This window comes from Bactrocera dorsalis, chromosome 3, assembly GCF_023373825.1.
Source record: "Bactrocera dorsalis isolate Fly_Bdor chromosome 3, ASM2337382v1, whole genome shotgun sequence".
In the NCBI taxonomy this organism is placed as follows: domain Eukaryota; kingdom Metazoa; phylum Arthropoda; class Insecta; order Diptera; family Tephritidae; genus Bactrocera; species Bactrocera dorsalis.
Window position 1 is genome coordinate 28,107,863 of NC_064305.1, and position 23,212 is coordinate 28,131,074.

General features: G+C 38.1%; 1 protein-coding gene across 1 annotated transcript; it reads left to right on the plus strand.

Moving 5' to 3' along the window:
* The first annotated feature begins 632 nt into the window (after positions 1-632).
* Positions 633-20,893, plus strand: LOC125777266 (uncharacterized). The gene is made up of 2 exons (XM_049451635.1): positions 633-3,107; positions 16,011-20,893. Exon 2 carries the CDS (start codon positions 17,472-17,474, stop codon positions 19,257-19,259), a length of 1,788 nt encoding a protein of 595 aa, XP_049307592.1. The 5' UTR covers positions 633-3,107; positions 16,011-17,471; the 3' UTR covers positions 19,260-20,893.
* The last annotated feature ends 2,319 nt before the right edge of the window (positions 20,894-23,212 follow it).

Sequence of the window (23,212 nt, forward strand, 5' to 3'; positions counted from 1 at the left end):
TATTTAAACAGTTAACTCAATTTTTAAACAAAATCTATATCGAAATATCATTTCTTCTTGCTAACTGGAATATTTTGTAATAGTATGTAGCTTATTGCACACTAGCATATGGATTAGTATTCATTAATTAAGTTACAACCAAAAATAATAATGCGAGAAGAAAAGCGGAAGATACTGTTATTATTGCCAATATTAGCTTTTAGGTTTTTGTTTTTGGCCTTTCAATTTTGCAGCTAAGAAAAACAAGACTTTTCAATAGAAATCGAAGTTATTCAAAAGTTTGTAATTGTTTACAGCACTTTATTTATTTTACTACGCTCAAACTGTGCTTGGACACCAAAATGTATATCTAGGGTGTTTCACATATTCATAAAGTTGGCTTTTCAAACTTTAAAAATTCCCCCGACAAAATTATTATTCTCAGAGACTTTTTTTATTTTTATTGAAAAAATTTCAAATCACTATGTTTAATTGTCTAATTGAGATAATCAAACTTTGTCTCAGAAAGTTTTAAAGTTTGAAAAATGAACTTTCTGAATATGTGATGGTTATTTTTGAGAAACGAAAATTAGTTGGTGAAATTTTAGTTTGAATGAAAAACGAAATTATAAAATGTATGGGAACCAAAAACAAAAAAATTGCGACCCCTTAGAGTTAAGCTACAACGCCTGGATTGCGGGAGGATTTTTTGTTTGTCAATCACTAACATTTGAGGTGGTAAGATTTGAAAAAAAAATCCACAAATTTTTTTGAAGTACCCTAATGTTCACAAACCAATTACCGCAGCTCTTAAAAGTATGCAACACTGCTTCCATTCTAACATAAAGTTTGAGCATACACAGCTTTAATGAAATTTATTCACACACACACCTTAGCGCCCCAGCCGAAAGATAGTGTTCGTAAGTTCTAAAGCATTTTTTGTTATTTTTGTTATTGGCAACCCTTCTCGTGTTCAGCTGTGCTTTGTTTCGTGCTCTGGCGAATTTGTTTAATTTTATTTAAAACTTTATTTGAAAGTGTCTGGATTAAGTGATCTTTTACGATAAGTATCAGTGTTATATTGTGCTGTTGAATCAATTGATATTTAGTAATTGTGTGTTGGCTAATTTTAATTTATTCCGCCGAGTCATTTTAAATTTGTTGTTGTGCTACATTTTAAGTAGTGCAATTGTTAGTGTTAATTTACTTTGCTTACTTAAATTTCTTTCTTGTTTTTATTCGTTTCCATCTTTGTCCACAGCTGTTCGCGAGTTTCTTACTTTTCGCGTATTACAGTGCATCTCAAACTGCTCGCTACATTGGTTGTTATCTTTGATAACCATCAATTTTTATTGCATTCATTTGTCATAAATATTTTTGTCATTGCTCGTTGTTTCATTTATTATTTACCATTTTTATATTTCTATTTAATATTGTTTTTTTTTTCTTTGTTTTTTTTCTTTTTTTACTCATTATGACTTGTAACTTTCCGAACTGCTCTGTAAAAGGATTCATTTCTTGACAGTAAGGGATTGCGCTGGTTTTGCTTAAAATGCAGACCAACTGAAATTGAATTGTTTAAAGTCTTTAAGCAAGCGCGCAATGGTTTCAAGGAGATTGGTCAAGAGCTTGACCCTTACTGAAAAATTTAGGCATTATGAAATGCTTTTTCAATCATTTAAATGTCTAAATGTTCGGGAAGAGAATCAAAAACCTTCATCAAAACGTAAACGTCCGTCTGATGAAGATACCACTGTATCTTCGTTAAAACGAATGCCCCCACCCACTATTGACCTTGTTAATCAGTCATCCCCTTGTCCTTAAGGTGAGAAAGTTCCGTCTGCTCAGGACACAGTGAAAACTGTTACTGAACACAGAAAGCAGAAAACTTCCCAAGATCCGCCTGCAAATACGTCCAAATCAGCTACTAAAAACTTAGTGGTAATACCGCGGAAAAAGGCAATATTTGTCTCTAGACTTTCTGTGGATACCACAGTCGACGATATAAAAAATTACATCTCGTCGAAATTAAAAACGGAAGATACAGACATCCGTATATTTAATTTCAAATACAACAGAGATATTTCGTCGTTTAAAATTAACGTATCCGCGGACAGTTTTCAATCGATACTAGATAACTCATTCTGGCCATAGGGGTCTTTGTGCGCGAATTCGAGCACAAACGTGGGCTTATCACGTGTAGTTATCACCAAATTGCCAAGAAATCCCAGTATTACAAAAAACTAATTAACAATAATTCGCTGATTGTTTATTATCAAAATGTTAGAGGTCTTAACACAAAACTTGCTGATTTGTATTTAAACAGCATTCATTGTAACCTTAAAATCATTGCTTTCACGGAAAATTGGCTAAAGCCTCACATTTTTGATAATGAAATATTCATCAACGAATTCCAAATCTTTAGATATGACCGGCTGGACAGAAAAGGAGGTGGTGTCTTGTTTGCTGTTCATTCTTCAATTCCATCTGAAGAAGTCGATGTTTCGCATGCAGACTTCATAGAATTTAAGTGCATTCGTATTTGCGCTAATAGTGGCCATATCTACTTAACTTTATCTTACATACCGCCTCACTCGGACATATCTGTATATTTGCAGCATGCTTCATTACAGTTGCAAACAGACTTAAACAACCTAGTTTCTTGGTGTGATAGAAATGACATGCCATTGAACCTTAAAAAATGTAAAACAATGTGCTTTTCACGTTGATCTGTAGACCCAACTTTATACACAATACAAAACTTTAGGTTGGAGCAAGTATGCAGTTTTGTTGATTTGGGAGTAACTATGGACCCCAAACTCAATTTTAATCTTCACGTATCCTCCACGGTTTTTAAAGCTAAAGGCGCTCTTAGTTTTGTTAAACGTTGGTCTAAAGAATTTAGAGATCCGCTTACCACAAAAATTCTTTTTATATCTCTGGTGAGGCCTATATTAGAGTATGCTTCTGTGGTATGGAACCCTAGTTACCAAGTCCATTCGGATAAGTTAGAGTCCGTTCAAAACAATTCTTACTTTTTGCCTTAAATCATTTGAATTGGGATTCCAGTTTAAATCTTCCCCCTTACACTAACCGTTTAAAACTTATAAATCTCCCGACACTCGCTAGTCGTAGGGAGATGCTTGGTATAATATTTCTTGTAAAACTCGTGAATGGGTCGGTCTGTAGCCCATCTCTCTTATCTGATATTAATTTTAACGTCCCCGCTCGCTCTACCAGGCAGTTTAGACCCTTACTTTTAAAATTTTCTAGAACAAATTTTGAGTTAAACGAACCATTCCGCCGTATATGTCATGATTTCAATTTTCATTCCAGCACATTTGATTTAACAGACTCACTTTTTACAATTAAAAAAATTATTTTAGCTACTCTTAACAAGTAAAATTATAAACTTTAATTTAATTCTTAATTTTGGCTGTTGAAATTTTTGTTTCTGTAGCTGAGCAGCTTAAGATCGCAACCCTTAAAACTCTCTTGCCTTTTATGACTCGGCTAATTCCGCTCGTTCGCGGATTGCGCCCCTCGCGTCGGTTGGGCGGGCGGAGGGAAACCGTTGGGTATTATTATTATTATTATTATTATTTTAAATTTTCTCAACAGATCCCACTTGCTCTCCAATCACTAATTCTATCATTAGTTAATTAAGTTAAGCAAAGGAATTTTGCTCAACGTAAATATAGTATTAATATATGCTGATGTGCTTGCCCATAGCAAATTATGACAAGGACAATGCCTGTGCTACAAGAGCGGAAGGGTATAATGAGCACACCATTGCTGTGTTCGGTGGATGAGTATGTTAATAAGGGAGGGGAATGAGAAAATTAATTTATTGCCTACATATAACAAACAAATTATCTTAATTGTTACGCAAACGCGCGTACGCGCAATGTCGCCCTACAAACACACAAAAATGTATAACGCTTTTTTTCTTTGAATGCTAGTTAACTGTTGCTTCCAGGTCGGATAAAGAATGTGGTTATCATCATGGTCACCTGATCATCTGATTAAATATCCATACACGTAAGGAGGCAATTTTTCATCAATTTTATCTTGGATAAGAATCTTTTGCTCATGTAATTTTTTACCATCATAGACAAGTATAGTCATAGAATAATTTCTGAATTGATGAACGTAGACTTTAACTGTTTCATTTATTATGCGTTGGAAAAATATTAGCAAAAGTTTTGAGTTCTTATTCTCTAAAGAGTTTTCAAAGTCTTCACAAGTTTTTGTATTGCGTTCAAGTCTCTATTACCTGATTTCAAGTATGTATATTAGCTCACTAATAAAATTAAATCGGTAGTAAACCTACGAGTTGGCGGAAATTTTGTCTTCAAGTGCATTTCACAATTCAGCAATGGCTGGAAGAAAAGTTTTCATACGAAATTTGTCCATCAATTGAACGGAGCCTCAAACAACGTTTCGAACTGATCCCTCTTATATTTGATGAATGATTGGAAGAAAGATAACTAAAAGTTAACAGCAGTTCGTTGTATAATTAAACAACAATGTTATGTCGGGTTTCACTTCTCAGATAGATGTGAATGAATGAATCTGTTCACTGTCATTCTTAATTGCCATTAACATATTTGTTAGAGGAAGGAAATCAACTTTCGCATCTTTTTTAGCATTGTCACGACACGACCAGCGAGAGCTATTCATTCGCTAAGATCCTTTGAGGACAAGTTGGCGTTGGGTAAAGATCAATACCGAACACTTGCGCACCAAACCACACTATGTTTGAAAAAACATGTCCACTTGGTTTCAATAAGATATCTCAATTATTATGTAAGGAATCTAGTCAAATGGAAGTTCAAAAATCTCGTTGCGCCCTATAAAGGCGCGGAAAGCATTCAACTCATGTAGATAACTTGAGAACCTACTTTTATCGCGATACCATGCATATTGAGCATAATATAAGAGATAAAGTTAAACCGTTACACGAAATGATTATATTGTATGAACTCGAAAGATTCTTATTAATTCGAGCAGTTGCTAGATTTCATAAGACTCTATTTCATATCAGTTCAATATTACAGACCTAGTTATAGCGACCGGCAATAAATTTTACGGCGATCAGAGATTACACACCAACGTACTAGTGGTAAGTATGTCCTCTATACACTCAGCAAAGATAATATATTTAGAGTTTTATGCATAAGCCTTCAGCAGGGAAATCTTTCGAGGTATTGATGCTAGTAGCTGAATAACGACGAAATTAATGATATTCGTCGGCACTCACTTTTCTATCTCTGATGAGTCGACGCTACGAGTTTTAGACAGAAAGGTTCTGCGAAAGATTTATGGACTTTTGCGCGTTGCCCACGGCGAATATAGCATTCGATGGGACGATGAGCTGTACGAGTATGAGTTATACCACGACATTGACATAGTTCAGCGAATGAACAGTCTCCAACTCTGAAAGTATTCCACGCTGTACCCGCTGGGGGAAACAGAGGAAGAGGAAGGCCTCCACTCCGTTGGAAGGACCAAACAGAGAGGGACCTGGCTTCGCTTGGAATCTCCAATTAGCGCTACCTTGCGAAAAGAGGAAACGATTGGCGCGCTGTTGTTAACTCGGCTATAACCGCGTAAGAGGTTTCTACGCGAATAAAGAAAAATATTGAAGAAAGGCATTTCGTAAGGCTTTTACAACATAACATACACAGTTTGCTTTCTTCCGTACGCCAATTTATAGTTTGTTTCGCAAGTGGATCCAATTTTCAAACTTATCTCCTAAATCGAAACGACTGTGTGATATTTTAAATGGCTGAATGGAGTGGAAGACATTCAAAGCCGGAAACTAGCTAAATCTTCTTCTGCTAGGTTACCAAATGCCAAAAAGGATTCTCCCTCATTCACCTCTATATCCACATTGAAACCCGAAACTTGAATGTGCAATCCAACGAAATTACTTCGACTACTTAGTCATTAGATTTTATATTATTTAATTAAGCCGAAACCACCTGACACACACAAAACATAACCTTCCTCTTTCGATATTAGGTTGAATTTACGTTTTTTTTTTAGTTAGATTTAGATCCTTTTGACTCGACTGCTGGGCCACGAATTCCCTGGCTACTCTTTTGCTATCCAAAACTAATTTATTTAAATGGCCAGCACAAGTTTTATCTTTTGGCACGATATTCAATAATTTAGAAATTATTATGTAAGTTATCCATATCATTTATCTAAGTCATTTTATTTCACTCCAAATATTTCTCATTTATGTTGTCGTCTAATTACGAAAAGCTTGAGCCACTCAACACAATGCTTTTGACACGCCGAAGCGTCATGTTGTCGACGCATTTGCGACATGCCGCGTTACGTTGGGTGCTGCGCTTTTCATATTACCACGCGTTCGGTTTCGGTTTGTTACCCACGTTTATTAGCTACAAGCGGCCACTGCGGAAGCCGCATCATAAGCTATTTTACCGGCTGTACACCGTCGCGATAAATTTGTTCTGCTGGTCTGTGTATCCCGTCATAGTGTCGCGTATGTCAATCCACTTGGTACACATTCAAGACTGGTTGTCCGTAATGTTCTCGTTGAGCGTTGCCATACTATGCAAAACAGTTGCGCTCATCACAATGTGTATATACATATGGTTTGGTCAACGACGCGCAGTTGAAGCGCTATGCCGTTATCGCACGTTACGGCAACGTTATCGGCACCTAAAGGTACTAACGTGTCCCAATCAAGCGCAGTTGGAGTATCAGCTGTTGGCGAAATTCTTTAGCGCCAACATAGGAATCGTCCTTACGGCGCGCATATATTTTGTCTACGGAAAGACTAATGGAAATACATATAAATTGCTACTGCTTGCTCAATTTCTCTCAAATTCATTTCTTATTGCCTGTGTACATCAATTTGTGTACGCGCTCTACTTGCTGCGTCAACAATTTGCATGTGTCAACGAGTTGATACGCCTTTGGCTATGCGAAGTGCGGTCATTACAAAATATTAAGGATAAATTTCCGGAGCAATCCTCCAAAGAGCTGAACAGTGAGCTGAGCGCGCGCTTGTTGGAACTGGATTTAATGCATTCGGATTATCAATATTTGACTGTCCGCGTTTTCAAGCTATTCTCCCTACCCTTTGCGGGCTTCTTGTTGCGACAATTTGGCATCAGCATCAATATACTCTTCAGTGCCGTACAATTCATTAATAATCGCATAAAAGTCGGTACAGCGGATGATATTGTAGGTACACTATTGATTGGACTCTTCTTTACGGATGCTTTCTTGCTGCTTTCGTGGGTCAATGGGGTTGTGCATGAGTGTAATGTATCTGCGGAGCTGCTACGCGAATGTATCACACTAGTCAGTGGCTATAAACATCAGGCAGAGCTAAAGCAGCAGGTGTGTTGAATTCATTTTATATTTGAAAAATTTATATTTTTAACTTGCGTACTTTTCAGCTAGAGTCTTTGGCTCTGCGCCTCTGTTGTCATCCTCTGCGTTATAAAGTTCTCGGTCTTTTCGAATTCAATCGTAAAGAGTGTCTGAACGGTTTATTTGCCATTTTTATTTATATAACGGTACTTATGCAATTTGATATGCATAAAAACCAGGCTTCAACTTTTTAAAAATTACCTTGAAAAAATTATATTCATAAACTGGGATCTCTTTCTACAATAAGTTTATGCGTATTTACTGTATAACATAAATGAAAGATTGCACGATTTCAAATTCGTTTCATGGGACTGAGAGATCTTTTCGAGGAAATTTTATTGGAGCTTTGGTATTTAACGGCAAGTATCATCCTAGACATTGAGCTTTTATAACTCTTTTTATATAAAATTTATTTTCTATAATACTAATAAAGTCATTTTCTATAATACTAAAAGTCAGTATATATAGACAAGTCTAAAATCGTATGAGGTTTAAAGTTCAGTACGCCTCACATTCCGACATTTCTCTCATCTGCGTCACCAGAGAGCACAAATTAGTGAAAAATTGAGAAAGCTGACGAATTGATCCGGTTTGAAGCAGTTGTTGGTTGTGCTACCGGCAGGTACTCAGTGCTGATTCTTTCCCACCCCAGCTGTCTAATGTCTCTTAAGTTGGAAAATTGGGAGCCGCCCTGTCTCACACGGTTGAAGGCGAGACATTCGCATTGGTAATATTCTTCCATTTCCAGAAGGTGGAATCTTAAAAGTAGGTGTCCTGTGATGACCCCAACAAAGTTAATAGGCTTCCTTTTACTTCGAAGTAAGAGCTTTCCGGTTTGTCCAGCATCAACACTACACCAAAAGTAACTTTGTGGTATGCCCGATGTTACCTGTGTTCCAAGACCTGAGATCTTTACTACGGTCCATTGCTTCACACATCCCTTAACGGAGCTGAATGGTCTGGGGCAGCTGAGATTTTGTTTCCAGCATCCCTCAAGCGATTCAATACGTCTGGCTATATTCCTACATGACTGGATACCCAGATTATATTAACCGAGTTAGTTCCTGAGAGTCGAATTGCCTGCTTGCATAACTTTATGCAATGGGATTTAGTAACCGTCGCTTGGCTATAGACAAGAATGTTTATGGTATTACAGATAATAGCAGAACTTCTGTTACTGCCTCAATTTCGGCCTGAAAAACTGAATTGTAACCATTTAGTTTGAAGCTATCATCTGTGTGTGGATTATTGCAGAAGAATACCGCTCCTGAGCTAGTTGATCGTAAGCATTGTTTTATACTTCACTTGTATATGTGTTAGCCGGAGTCTAGGATAACCTCCAGAGCTTTAGTTTCCCATCGTATAAAGGTTATCGTTTTCTTAGCATGTGATTGTGTACTACCTGCAGACCTGGTTACTGCAGGTAGTACAGCCGTAGTGGCGTTATTAAATGCACCTTCCACGTTAATGAATGCCGTTAGGGTGAATTTGCTTTTGTCTAAGGAACTTTCGATTGTCGTCGTAGGGTGGTATAAACCCACTTTCCCTATAACGTACGCATGCTGTCTGAACTCCAAACGGTTGGAGTTTTCTTTCTCACTTTGGTAACCATTTCTTGGGTGAATACGAGAACATCATCCTAAGTGGTTGTTATGTCAGGTTGAAAATGTCTCGCAATGAGTTCCGAGATTGTATATATTGCGTTGTCAAAAAACTCTTGCGGTATTTTTGCTAGTTGGCGCTGAAAGCGCGTAGTTCTAGTTTTAGTCGTCGCATCATGCTATACCTTTTTGGAAAGCTCATTTCACGATTGATTGTCGTTTCTTTTAAGTCATTCGTGAGTTATAGCGTCGCAAACATGGAGCAAAATAAAGAGAAAATACGGCATATTTTACAGTACTACTATGATAAAGGCAAAAATGCATCTCTAGCCGCCAATAAAATTTGTGCAGATACAGTTTCCATTTCCATCGCACAACGATGGTTTCAACGTTTTCGTTCTGGTGTAGTGGTGATCGAAGATGCGCCACGCTCCGGAAGGCCTGTCGTCGAAAATTGGGATAAAATCGCTGAATTGGTCGAAAGAGACCGGCATAGTAGTCATCAAACCGTTATAAACCATTTGAAGAAGCTTGGAGTCACTAAGAAGCTCGATGTATGGGTGCCACACGAATTGATTCAATAAAAATACCGCAAGACCTTTTTGACAACCCATTATTATCACCACTTATTATAATCGGATAGTAATATAATGGCATGGTGTGGTACCGCAAACGTAAAATTTATATAGCCCCAATTTCCACAAGGTAGCGAATGAATATGAGAGCATTTATGCTTAACCGCCATAAAACCACAACACCACGTAGCCATATATATTATATAATGAAGTTTCCGGCACATAACTGAATTATTATTTGCTTATATAGATATACAAATATATGTATTATTATATATATTTATATATAATTATTTCTTCGATGGTAGTTCTCTCCACTTCGTATCTCGAACAGAAGAAAACGATTTGCTGGGCGTTTTCGTTGGCACTGCTGCAGAATGAACATTTTGTGTCATCGTCGTGGCTGAATCTGTAAAGGTATTCCCTGAAACAGCCATGGCCTGTCAAGAATGGCGTCAGATAAAAGTCTGTCTCCCCATGTTGTCTCTCAATCCAAGCTGATACGTTCTTAATGAGCTTGTGCGTCCATTTTCTTTTTTCTGCCGCGTCTCATTGTCTTTGCCACTCTTCGAGGCTAACTTGTCAGCTGTTAGACGCCTATTCATAGCTTTGGATTTTAGATAGGCTCTACGTAACTCTGAGGCCATTAAGCCGGAGTCATCAGACCAGATATGATACTGGCCGCTTCATGTGAGACCGTTCTGAATGAACACGCCACTCTAATGGCGCATTGCCTGGTCACTGCTTTTGCCTTACTGGCATTTGTTTTTTGGCGCAGTGCTTTCCCCATATAGGGGCCGCATACATCAGTGTTTACTGACTTACTTTAGCTAGTACGGCTCTCCTACTTTGACTAGGGCAACCAGTGTTAGCCATTATTCCTGACAGGGCCGCTGTAACAGACGCTGCCTTGCTGCAGTCTTTTCCAACATGGGCTTTCCAATTCAATTTCGTATCAATCATACCACCAAGGTTTCTCAGGGAGTTTTGCGTTGTAATGTTGTATCCATCGACAATTAAGGCGACCGTTTCTAGTTTTTTCTAGCTCATGATAAGTACCGCTTCCGTCTTTTCTCCGGCCAGCTGCAGCTCAGTTTCCGTGAGCCAGTCCTTAATTTTTGCTGTGGTCGCATTGCAGTAGTTTTGAATTTGGGAGAGCTCTTTCGAAACTATCGTCACAGCAATGTCGTCCGCTTAGCTAATTATTTGAGCCTCTTTTGGCAGCGGTAGGCTTAGCACCCCGTCGTATAACACATTCTAAAGTAACCAACCCAATACGGCGCCCTGTCAGACAGATAACGGGTGATTTTTTTGAGGTTAGGATTTTCATGCATTAGTATTTGACAGATCACGTGGGATTTCAGACATGGTGTCAAAGAGAAAGATGCTCAGTATGCTTTGACATTTCATCATGAATAGACTTACTAACGAGCAACGCTTGCAAATCATTGAATTTTATTACCAAAATCAGTGTTCGGTTCGAAATGTGTTTCGCGCTTTATTTTGTTCAGCGATGAGGCTCATTTCTGGTTGAATGGCTACGTAAATAAGCAAAATTGCCGCATTTGGGGTGAAGAGCAACCAGAAGCCGTTCAAGAACTGCCCATGCATCCCGAAAAATGCACTGTTTGGTGTGGTTTGTACGCTGGTGGAATCATTGGACCGTATTTTTTCAAAGATGCTGTTGGACGCAACGTTACGGTGAATGGCGATCGCTATCGTTCGATGCTAACAAACTTTTTGTTGCCAAAAATGGAAGAACTGAACTTGGTTGACATGCGATTCTATGGCCATTTTGAGGGAAAACTTCGGACAACAATTCATCTCAAGAAATGGACCCGTAAGTTGGCCACCAAGATCATGCGATTTAACGCCTTTAGACTATTTTTTGTGGGGCTACGTCAAGTCTAAAGTCTACAGAAATAAGCCAGCAACTATTCCAGCTTTGGAAGACAACATTTCCGAAGAAATTCGGGCTATTCCGGCCGAAATGCTCGAAAAAGTTGCCCAAAATTGGACTTTCCGAATGGACCACCTAAGACGCAGCCGCGGTCAACATTTAAATGAAATTATCTTCAAAAAGTAAATGTCATGAACCAATCTAACGTTTCAAATAAAGAACCGATGAGATTTTGCAAATTTTATGCGTTTTTTTTTAAAAAAAGTTATCAAGCTCTTAAAAAATCACCCTTTAGTTACTGATTATCCTTAGTAGATATAGAGTGTTTCTTGCCTCGAAAGCCCTAATTATATGTGGCCAGGTTGCAGAATTAAAATCATTTTTGACATCAAGTGTGACAACTGCGCAATATTTTTTATCGCCATGCATCCACCTGGTTCCCTATATGGCCTTGGCTGCAATGTCCGTCAATTTTCCGACTGCGTCCATGGTGGATCGATGTCTTCGGAAACAAAATTGGTTTTCGGATAAGCCAGGCAGCTCTCCTTCTAGGTTTCGTTCCAAACGTTGGCAGATCAATTTCTCCAATATTTTGGCCATCGTATCGATCATACAAAGTGGTCTATACGCACTCGGCTCGCCCGCCGGTTTGTTTGGCTTCTGGAGGAGAACCAGGCGCAGCTTCTTTCATACTCTTGGGAAAACGCCTTCGTTTCGACCCCTAGAAAAATTTCAGCGAAGGCCTTCTTGCTGTGTTTAACTGCAATCTTAAGCGCCTTGTTTGGGATGCCATCAAGTCCTGGCGCCTTTGTATTGCCGAATCTTTACGCCACTTCTGCTACCTCCTCCTCATCGATTGACAAAACTTCGACTACTGATGGTATTCTTCTGCCCGAATGCTGCTCTTGCGATGGGAAAAGACTTTCCACCACCTTCTCTAGCAGTGTAGCACAGGCAACACTAAGTGTTGGCAGGTGAAATCTGACATTTCCATTGGAAAGTTTGACATTTTTTAGCATAACATCACTCAAAACGTTTTGTCATTTAATCGGGAATTGTTTTATTTACAGGGAATTAAAAAATTCATCTCGGCCAAAAAATGGAATTAACTCTTGAACATTTTCGTGCGATCATTTTTCACAACTTTCGATGTAGATTATCACGACAAGAGTGCATCGATGAATCAAAATCTTTGTATGGCTATGAAGCACCATCCTATAGCACTGCGAAAAACTGTTACAACGTATTCAATCGTGGCCGACGCTCGCTCAAAGACGAATTCCGTGAAGGTCGTCCAAAAACAGCCGTTGTGCCAGAAAACATCAATGCCGTACGTGAACTGATAATGCAAGACCGTCATGTAACATACCTTCAGATAGAGGCATGCCTATGCATTTCTCCCACCAGCATACATTCGATATTGCATGAACACCTGGCCGTAAAAAAGGTTTGTTCTCGTTGGATTCCGCACAATTTGACAATCGCTCAAAAAAAGGCTCGTGTGGATTATTGTAAAGCAATGCTGGAAAAATACGATCGCGGTGCTTCAAAAGACGTTTATAAGATCGTCACAGGTGACGAATCATGGATCTATGCCTATGAGCCGTCATGTAACATACCTTTGGATAGTTGCATGCCTATGCATTTCTCCCACCAGCATACATTCGATATTGCATGAACACCTTGCCGTAAAAAAGGTTTGTTCTCGTTGGGTCCCGCACAATTTGACAATCGCTCAAAAAAAGTCTAGTGTGGATTGGTGTAAAGAAATGCTGAAAAAATACGATCGCAGTGCTTCAAAAGACGTTTATAAGATCGTCACAGGTGACGAATCATGGATCTATGCGTATGAGCCCGAAACAAAACAGCAATCGACCGTGTGGGTCTTCCAAGACGAGCCAAATCCAACGAAAAAAAAACCATTTTCGTTGATAAATATGCCTATTTTCATTATTAGGCCAGAAATATATATAGCAGCCCACGTAACTATATTTATCAACATAAACCAGCACACTCTAAATAATTAATTACCTATTACTATTAATATGATTAATTTGCATGAAATGATTTGAAATTGTTTAGGTTTCACCTTGTTTAGTGTGTATGCCTATAGCACACAGTGGGAAAAACGGTTGATTTAGTTTCGATTAATTAAATTATTTTGGTGTTATTATCATTTCTTTATCGATTACTAATATATCAGTTAGTAGAAAAAACATTTCGTTACGTTTTGTTCTGAATATTCGCAAAACTGTAATATATTTGTTTCATAATCAGGTAGGTAATCATTGGGAACCCTTATCGTGTTCAGCTGTGCTTTGTTTCGTGCTCTGGCGAATTTGTTTAATTTTATTTAAAACTTTATTTGAAAGTGTCTGGATTAAGTGATCTTTTACGATAAGTATCAGTGTTATATTGTGCTGTTGAATCAATTGATATTTAGTAATTTTGTGTTGGCTAATTTTAATTTATTCCGCCGAGTCATTTTAAATTTGTTGTTGTGCTACATTTTAAGTAGTGCAATTGTTAGTGTTAATTTACTTTGCTTACGTAAATTTCTTTCTTGTTTTTATTCGTTTCCATCTTTGTCCACAGCTGTTCGCGAGTTTCTTACTTTTCGCGTATTACAGTGCATCTCAAACTGCTCGCTACATTGGTTGTTATCTTTGATAACCATCAATTTTTATTGCATTCATTTGTCATAAATATTTTTGTCATTGCTCATTGTTTCATTTATTATTTACCATTTTTATATTTCTATTTAATATTGTTTTTTTTTTTCTTTGTTTTGTTTCTTTTTTTACTCATTATGACTTGTAACTTTCCGAACTGCTCTGTAAAAGGCGAGTCGGAACGCTTTGTTTCTTGCTGGCCTTGTGATGGGCTTGCCCATCTTAAATGTGCTGGACTGACAGGTAGGATATTGGATTCAATTCTTGACAGTAAGGGATTGCGCTGGTTTTGCTTAAAATGCAGACCAACTGAAATTGAATTGTTTAAAGTCTTTAAGCAAGCGCGCAATGGTTTCAAGGAGATTGGTCAAGAGCTTGACCCTTACTGAAAAATTTAGGCATTATGAAATGCTTTTTCAATCATTTAAATGCCTAAATGTTCGGGAAGAGAATCAAAAGCCTTCATCAAAACGTAAACGTCCGTCTGATGAAGATACCACTGTATCTTCGTTAAAACGAATGCCCCCACCCACTATTGACCTTGTTAATCTGTCATCCCCTTGTCCTTAAGGTGAGAAAGTTCCGTCTGCTCAGGACACAGTGAAAACTGTTACTGAACACAGTAAGCAGAAAACTTCCCAAGATCCGCCTGCAAATACGTCCAAATCAGCTAATAAAAACTTAGTGGTGATACCGCGGAAAAAGGCAATATTTGTCTCGAGACTTTCTGTGGATACCACAGTCGACGATATAAAAAATTACATCTCGTCGAAATTAAAAACGGAAGATACAGACATCCGTATATTTAATTTCAAATACAACAGAGATATTTCGTCGTTTAAAATTAACGTATCCGCGGACAGTTTTCAATCGATACTAGATAACTCATTCTGGCCATAGGGGTCTTTGTGCGCGAATTCGAGCACAAACGTGGGCTTATCACGTGTAGTTATCACCAAATTGCCAAGAAATCCCAGTATTACAAAAAACTAATTAACAATAATTCGCTGATTGTTTATTATCAAAATGTTAGAGGTCTTAACACAAAACTTGCTGATTTGTATTTAAACAGCATTCATTGTAACCTTAAAATCATTGCTTTCACGGAAAATTGGCTAAAGCCTCACATTTTTGATAATGAAATATTCATCAACGAATTCCAAATCTTTAGATATGACCGGCTGGACAGAAAAGGAGGTGGTGTCTTGTTTGCTGTTCATTCTTCAATTCCATCTGAAGAAGTCGATGTTTCGCATGCAGACTTCATAGAATTTAAGTGCATTCGTATTTGCGCTAATAGTGGCCATATCTACTTAACTTTATCTTACATACCGCCTCACTCGGACATATCTGTATATTTGCAGCATGCTTCATTACAGTTGCAAACAGACTTAAACAACCTAGTTTCTTGGTGTGATAGAAATGACATGCCATTGAACCTTAAAAAATGTAAAACAATGTGCTTTTCACGTTGATCTGTAGACCCAACTTTATACACAATACAAAACTTTAGGTTGGAGCAAGTATGCAGTTTTGTTGATTTGGGAGTAACTATGGACCCCAAACTCAATTTTAATCTTCACGTATCCTCCACGGTTTTTAAAGCTAAAGGTGCTCTTAGTTTTGTTAAACATTGGTCTAAAGAATTTAGAGATCTGCTTGTTGCAAAAATTCTTTTTATATCTTTGGTGAGGCGAGTATGCTTCTGAGATATGGAACCCTAGTTACCAAATTCATTCGGAGAATTTAAAGTCCGTTCAAAACAATTCTTACTTTTTGCCTTAAATCATTTGAATTGGGATTCCAGTTTAAATCTTCCCCCTTACACTAACCGTTTAAAACTTATAAATCTCCCGACACTCGCTAGTCGTAGGGAGATGCTTGGTATAATATTTCTTGTAAAACTCGGGAATGGGTCGGTCTGTAGCCCATCTCTCTTATCTGATATTAATTTTAACGTCCCCGCTCGCTCTACCAGGCAGTTTAGACCCTTACTTTTAAAATTTTCTAGAACAAATTTTGAGTTAAACGAACCATTCCGCCGTATATGTCATGATTTCAATTTTCATTCCAGCACATTTGATTTAACAGACTCACTTTTTACAATTAAAAAAATTATTTTAGCTACTCTTAACAAGTAAAAAGCTGTTGAAATTTTTCTTTCTGTAGCTGAGCAGCTTAAGATCGCAACGCTTAAAACTCTCTTGCCTTTTATGACTCGGCTAATTCCGCTCGTTCGCGGATTGCGCCCCTCGCGTCGGTTGGGTGGGCGGAGGATAACCGTTGGGTATTATTATAACTGTTAGCTTTAAGGAAGGCAAGAATGCAATTTACTGTCAATAGTAGGAAACTACCAGAAACAAGCAGACATTGTTTGGTCAGAAGCATGTCACTGTGCAAAATCGAATGACCGTGACCGTGAATTAGGCTATTCACCTTTGTGAGAGCACCGCTTAAGCATATGCATATCAATTCTTACATCCATATACATATGTTACGGTTTTCTATTATTTGTACATAATTGCATTTTTTGTTCTCATTTTCGCTTGCACTTTGCAACAGGTACATATATACATACGCACAAACATAGGTATTTCATACCTACGCCCTCATAAGCATATACGCACAAGCTTACGTAGCTAATGAGAAAATTAGGCACAAGAAGGGATAAAAACCGGTGCTAGCATAACATTAAGATATTATTAGTATAGCATTAGGATAGTGAAGAGTGAACTAAAATTAATGTAAAACTTAAATTAAATAAAACCAAAATTATCAACTGGACATTAATTTATTATTGAGCTCCTACATAATTTGGCGACCGTGACAGGACATGTGTTCTACATTTAATATTTTCGATCAAGAAAAGCCAATAGATTAATGTCCAAGTTAATTTAAAATAATTCATTTTGCGTAATACTGGCAAGAACTGGCTCTGCGTTTGTTCACCACTTGGAATTTGCCCACATCATCTATCATCAGAAGCTGTGTAGCGGTATCCAACAACGGATCATTTGGATTGTTGTACCCGGACAACATTCTGTGTAAGCGCAGATAGCAATTCTTGCCACACATCATCGTACTTGCCGCTGTAATCATACATCCACATTACACGTGGTTTTATTAACGTACGTTCGAGATCTTCTCATCAACATCTGTTGAAGTTACCGACAGTTCGTCAACTCGTCGCAGTCTCCGTGCAAGATTACGGGACTCATCACATAACAGTTTCATCGGATTGCAGATCTGCTTTTGCTACATCTACAATAACTGCATCGCATTCTTCACTGCTCAGGTACTCGTATATATATTTATTTCTTGCCTTCAAATGCCTAACAACAGTAAAGCCAATGTGCCTAACATGGCTGATGAGGAACAATCGCCTTTGTCCTCGCTGATTCAAACGCGTTCAACGATTCTTCGCAACCTGCATAGTACAAAGCAACGAATTGCTTGTGAAGAAGTCGACTGCGATACGCATGTTCTCGAATGTCGACTACAAATTGTTGAGTCCTACTTTCAACAAATTTGTGACGTCCAGAACAACATTGAAGCTCTTTCTCCGTCAGACCAATCGAGAGCAGAAATTGAAGAAACATATATTTCAACAAAATCCAAAATTCTTTCGTTAATCAACCCCAGAAACCGCGTTTCTGAGTTGAACACTAGCATTTTCAACGCAACAACTTTTGGAAATACTAGCAGTTACCATAATCGATTGCCTTCACTTAAATTGGCTAAATTTGACGGCAAATATGCAGAATTTAAACGTTTTTTCCGCACTTTTTGTAATATGGTGCATGATGATCCAACAATGCCAAAGGTGGACAAATTTAATTATCTTTTAAACTGTCTTTCAGGACCAGCTCTTAGCGTCATCGAACCCTTTCAGGTAACCGAAGATAATTACCCGAAGGCTATACAGCGGCTCAAGGAAAGATACGACAACAACGTATTGATTTTTCAAGATCATATTACATCGCTTTTCAACACTCCGGTTATGAAAAGATCTGACGCAGCAAGCCTACGTAATATTATCGACACTGTTGCAGCGCTTCGAGGTTCGTTACTCTCGTTGGGCTCAGAAAGTGACATAATGAATTCAATGCTAATTCATATCGTTTTAACCAAAATTGATTCCGATTCAAAATCAGCATACAATCAGAAGCAAGAGTTTGACCACTTGCCATCGTGGGACGATTGCTACAAGTGGCTGAATCGACACTGTCAGTATTTAGAAACCTGTGCAAACGGTGAAAACTCAAAGGTAACACAGCGAGATTGTAAGCTACACGGTAAGAAAAATGCAAATTCATTCGTTAATGCGATGTCGGCATGTATACATTGCAATAATATAGAGCATAGCCTAAACAATTGTCCTTCATTTCTACAGTTGTCAGCTAAGATGCGTTTTGATTGGGTGAAGCAAGCAGGAGCTTGCATCAATTGCTTACGAAAAGGACACACCGTATTTAAATGCCCATCAAAATCTCGTTGCCGCGTATGTCATCAATCGCACCATTCTCATCTTCATTTCGCCACCGTTGGAACTACAAATTATCCATTTGCACAAACATTAGAACTTCAAGGGAAAGACAATACATCTGTGTCATTTACTTCGCCGAATCCAGCGCATCAGTTACCAACTAATCCATCGGTTTCACTCATCGCATGCACACGTAAAAGAGCGATATTACCGACAGCTTTAATTTACATACAGGATAAATTTGGAGTGATGCAGCCAGCTCGCGCGTTATTGGATTCCTGTTCCGAATTGAATTTCATCACCGAAGAAACAGCGAAGCGTTTGCAGCTCAAAAGGTTTTTCTCATATCAGGAAATCTCAGGTATTTCAGATATTCGTTCTAATTCAAAGTATGCAGTAAATGCGAAAATCAAATCTCGTACTGGAGATTTTACTTGTCTGTCGGAATTCGTTATAACTAAACATATCACAACACAAATTCCTAGTAGTTTTATAAATACTTCTAAATGGAATATTCCTGAAAATCTTCAGCTTGCGGATCCATACTTCTACAAACCGCAACGTATAGATTTATTGCTCAATGCAGAAGTATTTTTTGAGAGCCTTCAAGATTGTAGGGGGCAATTTTGAAAAGCTTTCAAATTCCCGCCCATCCATTTGCAATGTCACACTAAATTCAAATCTATCGAATATCGATTCGATTCTTCAACGTTTTTGGGAAATTGAAAATTTCACCGAAAAGGAAGCAACATTGTCCTAAGAAGAACGTTTATGCGAAAAACATTTCATTGAAACCGTGCAAGTGAAAAATGATGGACGAGTACAAGTACGGTTACCATTTAAGGTTTCACCGACAATATTAGGCAACTCTTTCCATAATGCCAGGAAGAGATTTCTCGCTCTTGAACGTCGTCTATCTAACAATAAATTACTAAAAAACATGTATGCGGATTTCATAAAAGAATATATTGAACTCGGGCACATGGTTGCCATAAAAAACTTTGATTTCAATAGTTCGCACTATATAATTCCACATCATTGTGTACTCCGTCCACAAAGTACTACGACCAAGCTTCGGGTTGTATTCGACGCCTCTGCGCGCACTACTCCTGATCATTCATTAAATGAAATACTCATGGTTGGAGCAACAATTTAACCAGAACTAATCATCACATTATTATCATTTCGTTTATATCCCTACGTATTAACCGCCGATATATCAAAAATGTATCGGCAATTTTTGATTAACGATCAAGATCAACGATATCAACTCATTTTGTGGAGAAATGAACCTCATGAGCCATTACAGTTGTTTCAACTCAAAACTGTAACTTACGGATTGGCTTCTGCACCATTCCTAGCTATTCACAGTTTATTTCATATTGCTGATGTCAATAAAGCTGCCTTTCCTCTAGCATCGTCTGCTATTCGTGAAAGTTTTTATGTTGACGATTTGTTGACTGGTGCAGATAGCATAGACAACTTACAAAAACTAAAAATTGAAATCATAGAAGTTCTTCGTTCTCATGGTCTTTCTCTGACTAAATGGCACTCGAATTCTAAACAATTATCTGACGCATCTTATAATGAAGTTGTAATTAAAACAACTGAAGAAAACATTACCAAAGCGTTAGGTACGTCATGGAAACCTTTAGCTGATACCATTTGTTATCGCTATGAATTACCAGATATGCTGTCAGTTACAAAGCGATCTGTTCTATCAATTATTTCCAAAATATTTGATATCCTCGGTTTATTGAGCCCCGTGATAATACGTGGCAAAATATTAATGCAAGAAATTTGGATTCGCCGATTAGATTGGGATGAAACACTACCACCCGATCTTCATAACATTTGGTTGGAGATTAAAGCGGATTTAAATTTCATTAATAAAATCGAAGTTCCTGGTCATGTACAAACATCATCCAATTCTCGCTGTGAAGTTCATGGCTTCGCAGACGCATCAACGCGCGCATATGGGTGCTGCATTTATTTACGTTCTATTATAAAGGACACTTACAAAACTACGTTACTTATTGCTAAATCTAAAGTGGCACCAATTAAAGCACAATCGCTTCCTCGTTTGGAGTTATGTGCAGCACTGTTACTGAGTAGGACTTGGCAAAAAATCAAGGATAAGGTATTAAAATTTTGCACTAACATATATTTTTGGACTGACTCAGAGATAGTGCTAAAGTTGCTCAACATTCATTCGGCGACGTTAAATTGCTTCGTTGCCAATCGAGTCTCGGAAATTCAGAAAATTTCAGAAGGCATTAACTGGAAACACGTACCAAGTACGGATATTCCCGCAGACATCGTTTCGCGTCTCTGCAGCGCTCAGGATCTTGTAAGTACGATTTGGTACTCTGGACCATAGCTTAAACCTATTGAAAAATTCATCAGAATGGCCTGTAAGCAAAAAGGGACATAACATTAAAATCCAAGATTTGGAACGACGGAAAGGAATCAACCTCAAGTGTAGCAAAAGCAGCAACGAGGGAAAAATCATCAATATCATCATCAACCGCAGTTCATCGTACCACCGATTACTTCGCGTCGCTGCATATACATTTCGTGTTTTCAACAAAGTCGCTGTTAACAATAAACTAACGCCAGCAATGATACTTCATCTACCATTAGAGGAACTCGATCACACTTGGTGGCGAATCGTCGTATCTATTCAACAGATCGAATTCGCTGAAGAAATTGAAAGACTTCAGAAACAACAGGAAGTAAAATCGTTTGTACAGAAGCTGACTCCTTTTCTACATGAAATGAATCTCAACGGAGTGACAGTTTCAGTTCTCAGAGTCGGTGGCCGTTTGTCTAAGGCACCAATTCCTTTTGACGCAAAATTTCCCGCACTTCTTCCAAAGATCATCGATTTACATATTTGTACCTAGAATATCTCCATCGGAAGCATTTACATGCTGGTCCAAAGGTTTTAATAAATATCTTGCGTGAGCGAGTCTGGGTTATAAATGCTCGCGAAATCGTAAGGAAAATCGTTCGAAATTGCGTACTCTGTTTCCATTATAAACCTAAATTAATGGGCCAAATTATGGCGGATCTTCCTGCCAATCGCTTGCAAATGCAACGTCCATTCTAATTAGCGGCGTTGACTTTTGCGGCCCTTTCAGTACAACTTATCGTCTTCGTGGAAGAGCTCCATACAAAACATACATAGCAATCTTTGTATGCTTCGCATCCAAAGCTATACATGCAGAATTAGTATCCGACCTCTCTACTAATAATTTTATACTTTGTCTAAAACGTTTTGTAGGAAGACGCGGCATACCTCAACGCATTTACTGCGACAACGGCACAAATTTCGTTGGTGCTCAAGCCAAATTGAGAGATCTTCATCAACAATTCTTCAATCAAGCGGCTACTGATGATATCACTAGTTATAGCACCAACACTGGTTTTGAGTTTTGTTTTATTCCGCCTCGTGCGCCACATTTTGGGGGTTTATGGGAGGCGGCAGTAAAATCAATGAAATCCATTTTGCTAAAAAACATCTCAAACGCACACCTGACATATGAAGAACTTCAGACCGTCGTAGTTGAAGTAGAAGCTATTTTGAACTCTCGTCCGCTGACACCGCTTTCAAATGACCCCAATGATGGCGAAGCTCTAACTCCAGCTCATCTATTGATTGGGACATCATTACTGTCGATGCCAGATAAAGCTATAAATATGAACACAATATCTTCGTTAACGCAATGGCAGCGGGTGACGTATTTGAAGCAGCGTTTTTGGGACATATGGTCACACGACTATATTCTTAGCCTACAACAACGCTCTAAGTGGTTAAAACCGGAAGCCAACATCGAAATTGGACAAATGGTGATCATCCATGAATCCAACTTGCCCCCACAGCATTGGTCACTTGGGAGAATTATGAACATCGTCCCTGGTTCCGACGGCAAAGTGAGGGTTGTGGACATCAAAACTACTAAAGGGATCATAAGGAGAGCAGTCCATAAAATTGCACCATTATCCATTTCGGATTGAAATGCAAGAATTTCAATGGGGGGAGCATGTTTGGTCAGAAGCATGTCACTGTGCAAAATCGAATGACCGTGACCGTGAATTAGGCTATTCACCTTTGTGAGAGCACCGCTTAAGCATATGCATATCAATTCTTACATCCATATACATACGTTACGGTTTTCTATTATTTGTACATAATTGCATTTTTTGTTCTCATTTTCGCTTGCACTTTGCAAGAAGGTACATATATACATACGCACAAACATAGGTATTTCATACCTACGCCCTCATAAGCATATACGCACAAGCTTACGTAGCTAATGAGAAAATTAGGCACAAGAAGGGATAAAAACCGGTGCTAGCATAACATTAAGATATTATTAGTATAGCATTAGGATAGTGAAGAGTGAACTAAAATTAATGTAAAACTTAAATTAAATAAAAACCAAAATTATCAACTGGACATTAATTTATTATTGGGCTCCTACAGACATTAAGAAATTAGAAAGGAAAGGTGAAAATGTTGCTTAGTGTTATGAATCACATTAAAACAAAACTTGAAAACTAATAAAAAGCATTTATAT

Bases quoted from the DNA above. Each gene is read 5' to 3' on its own strand.
- LOC125777266 (XM_049451635.1), top strand. From the start codon at position 17,472: ATGCCTAACAACAGTAAAGCCAATGTGCCTAACATGGCTGATGAGGAA.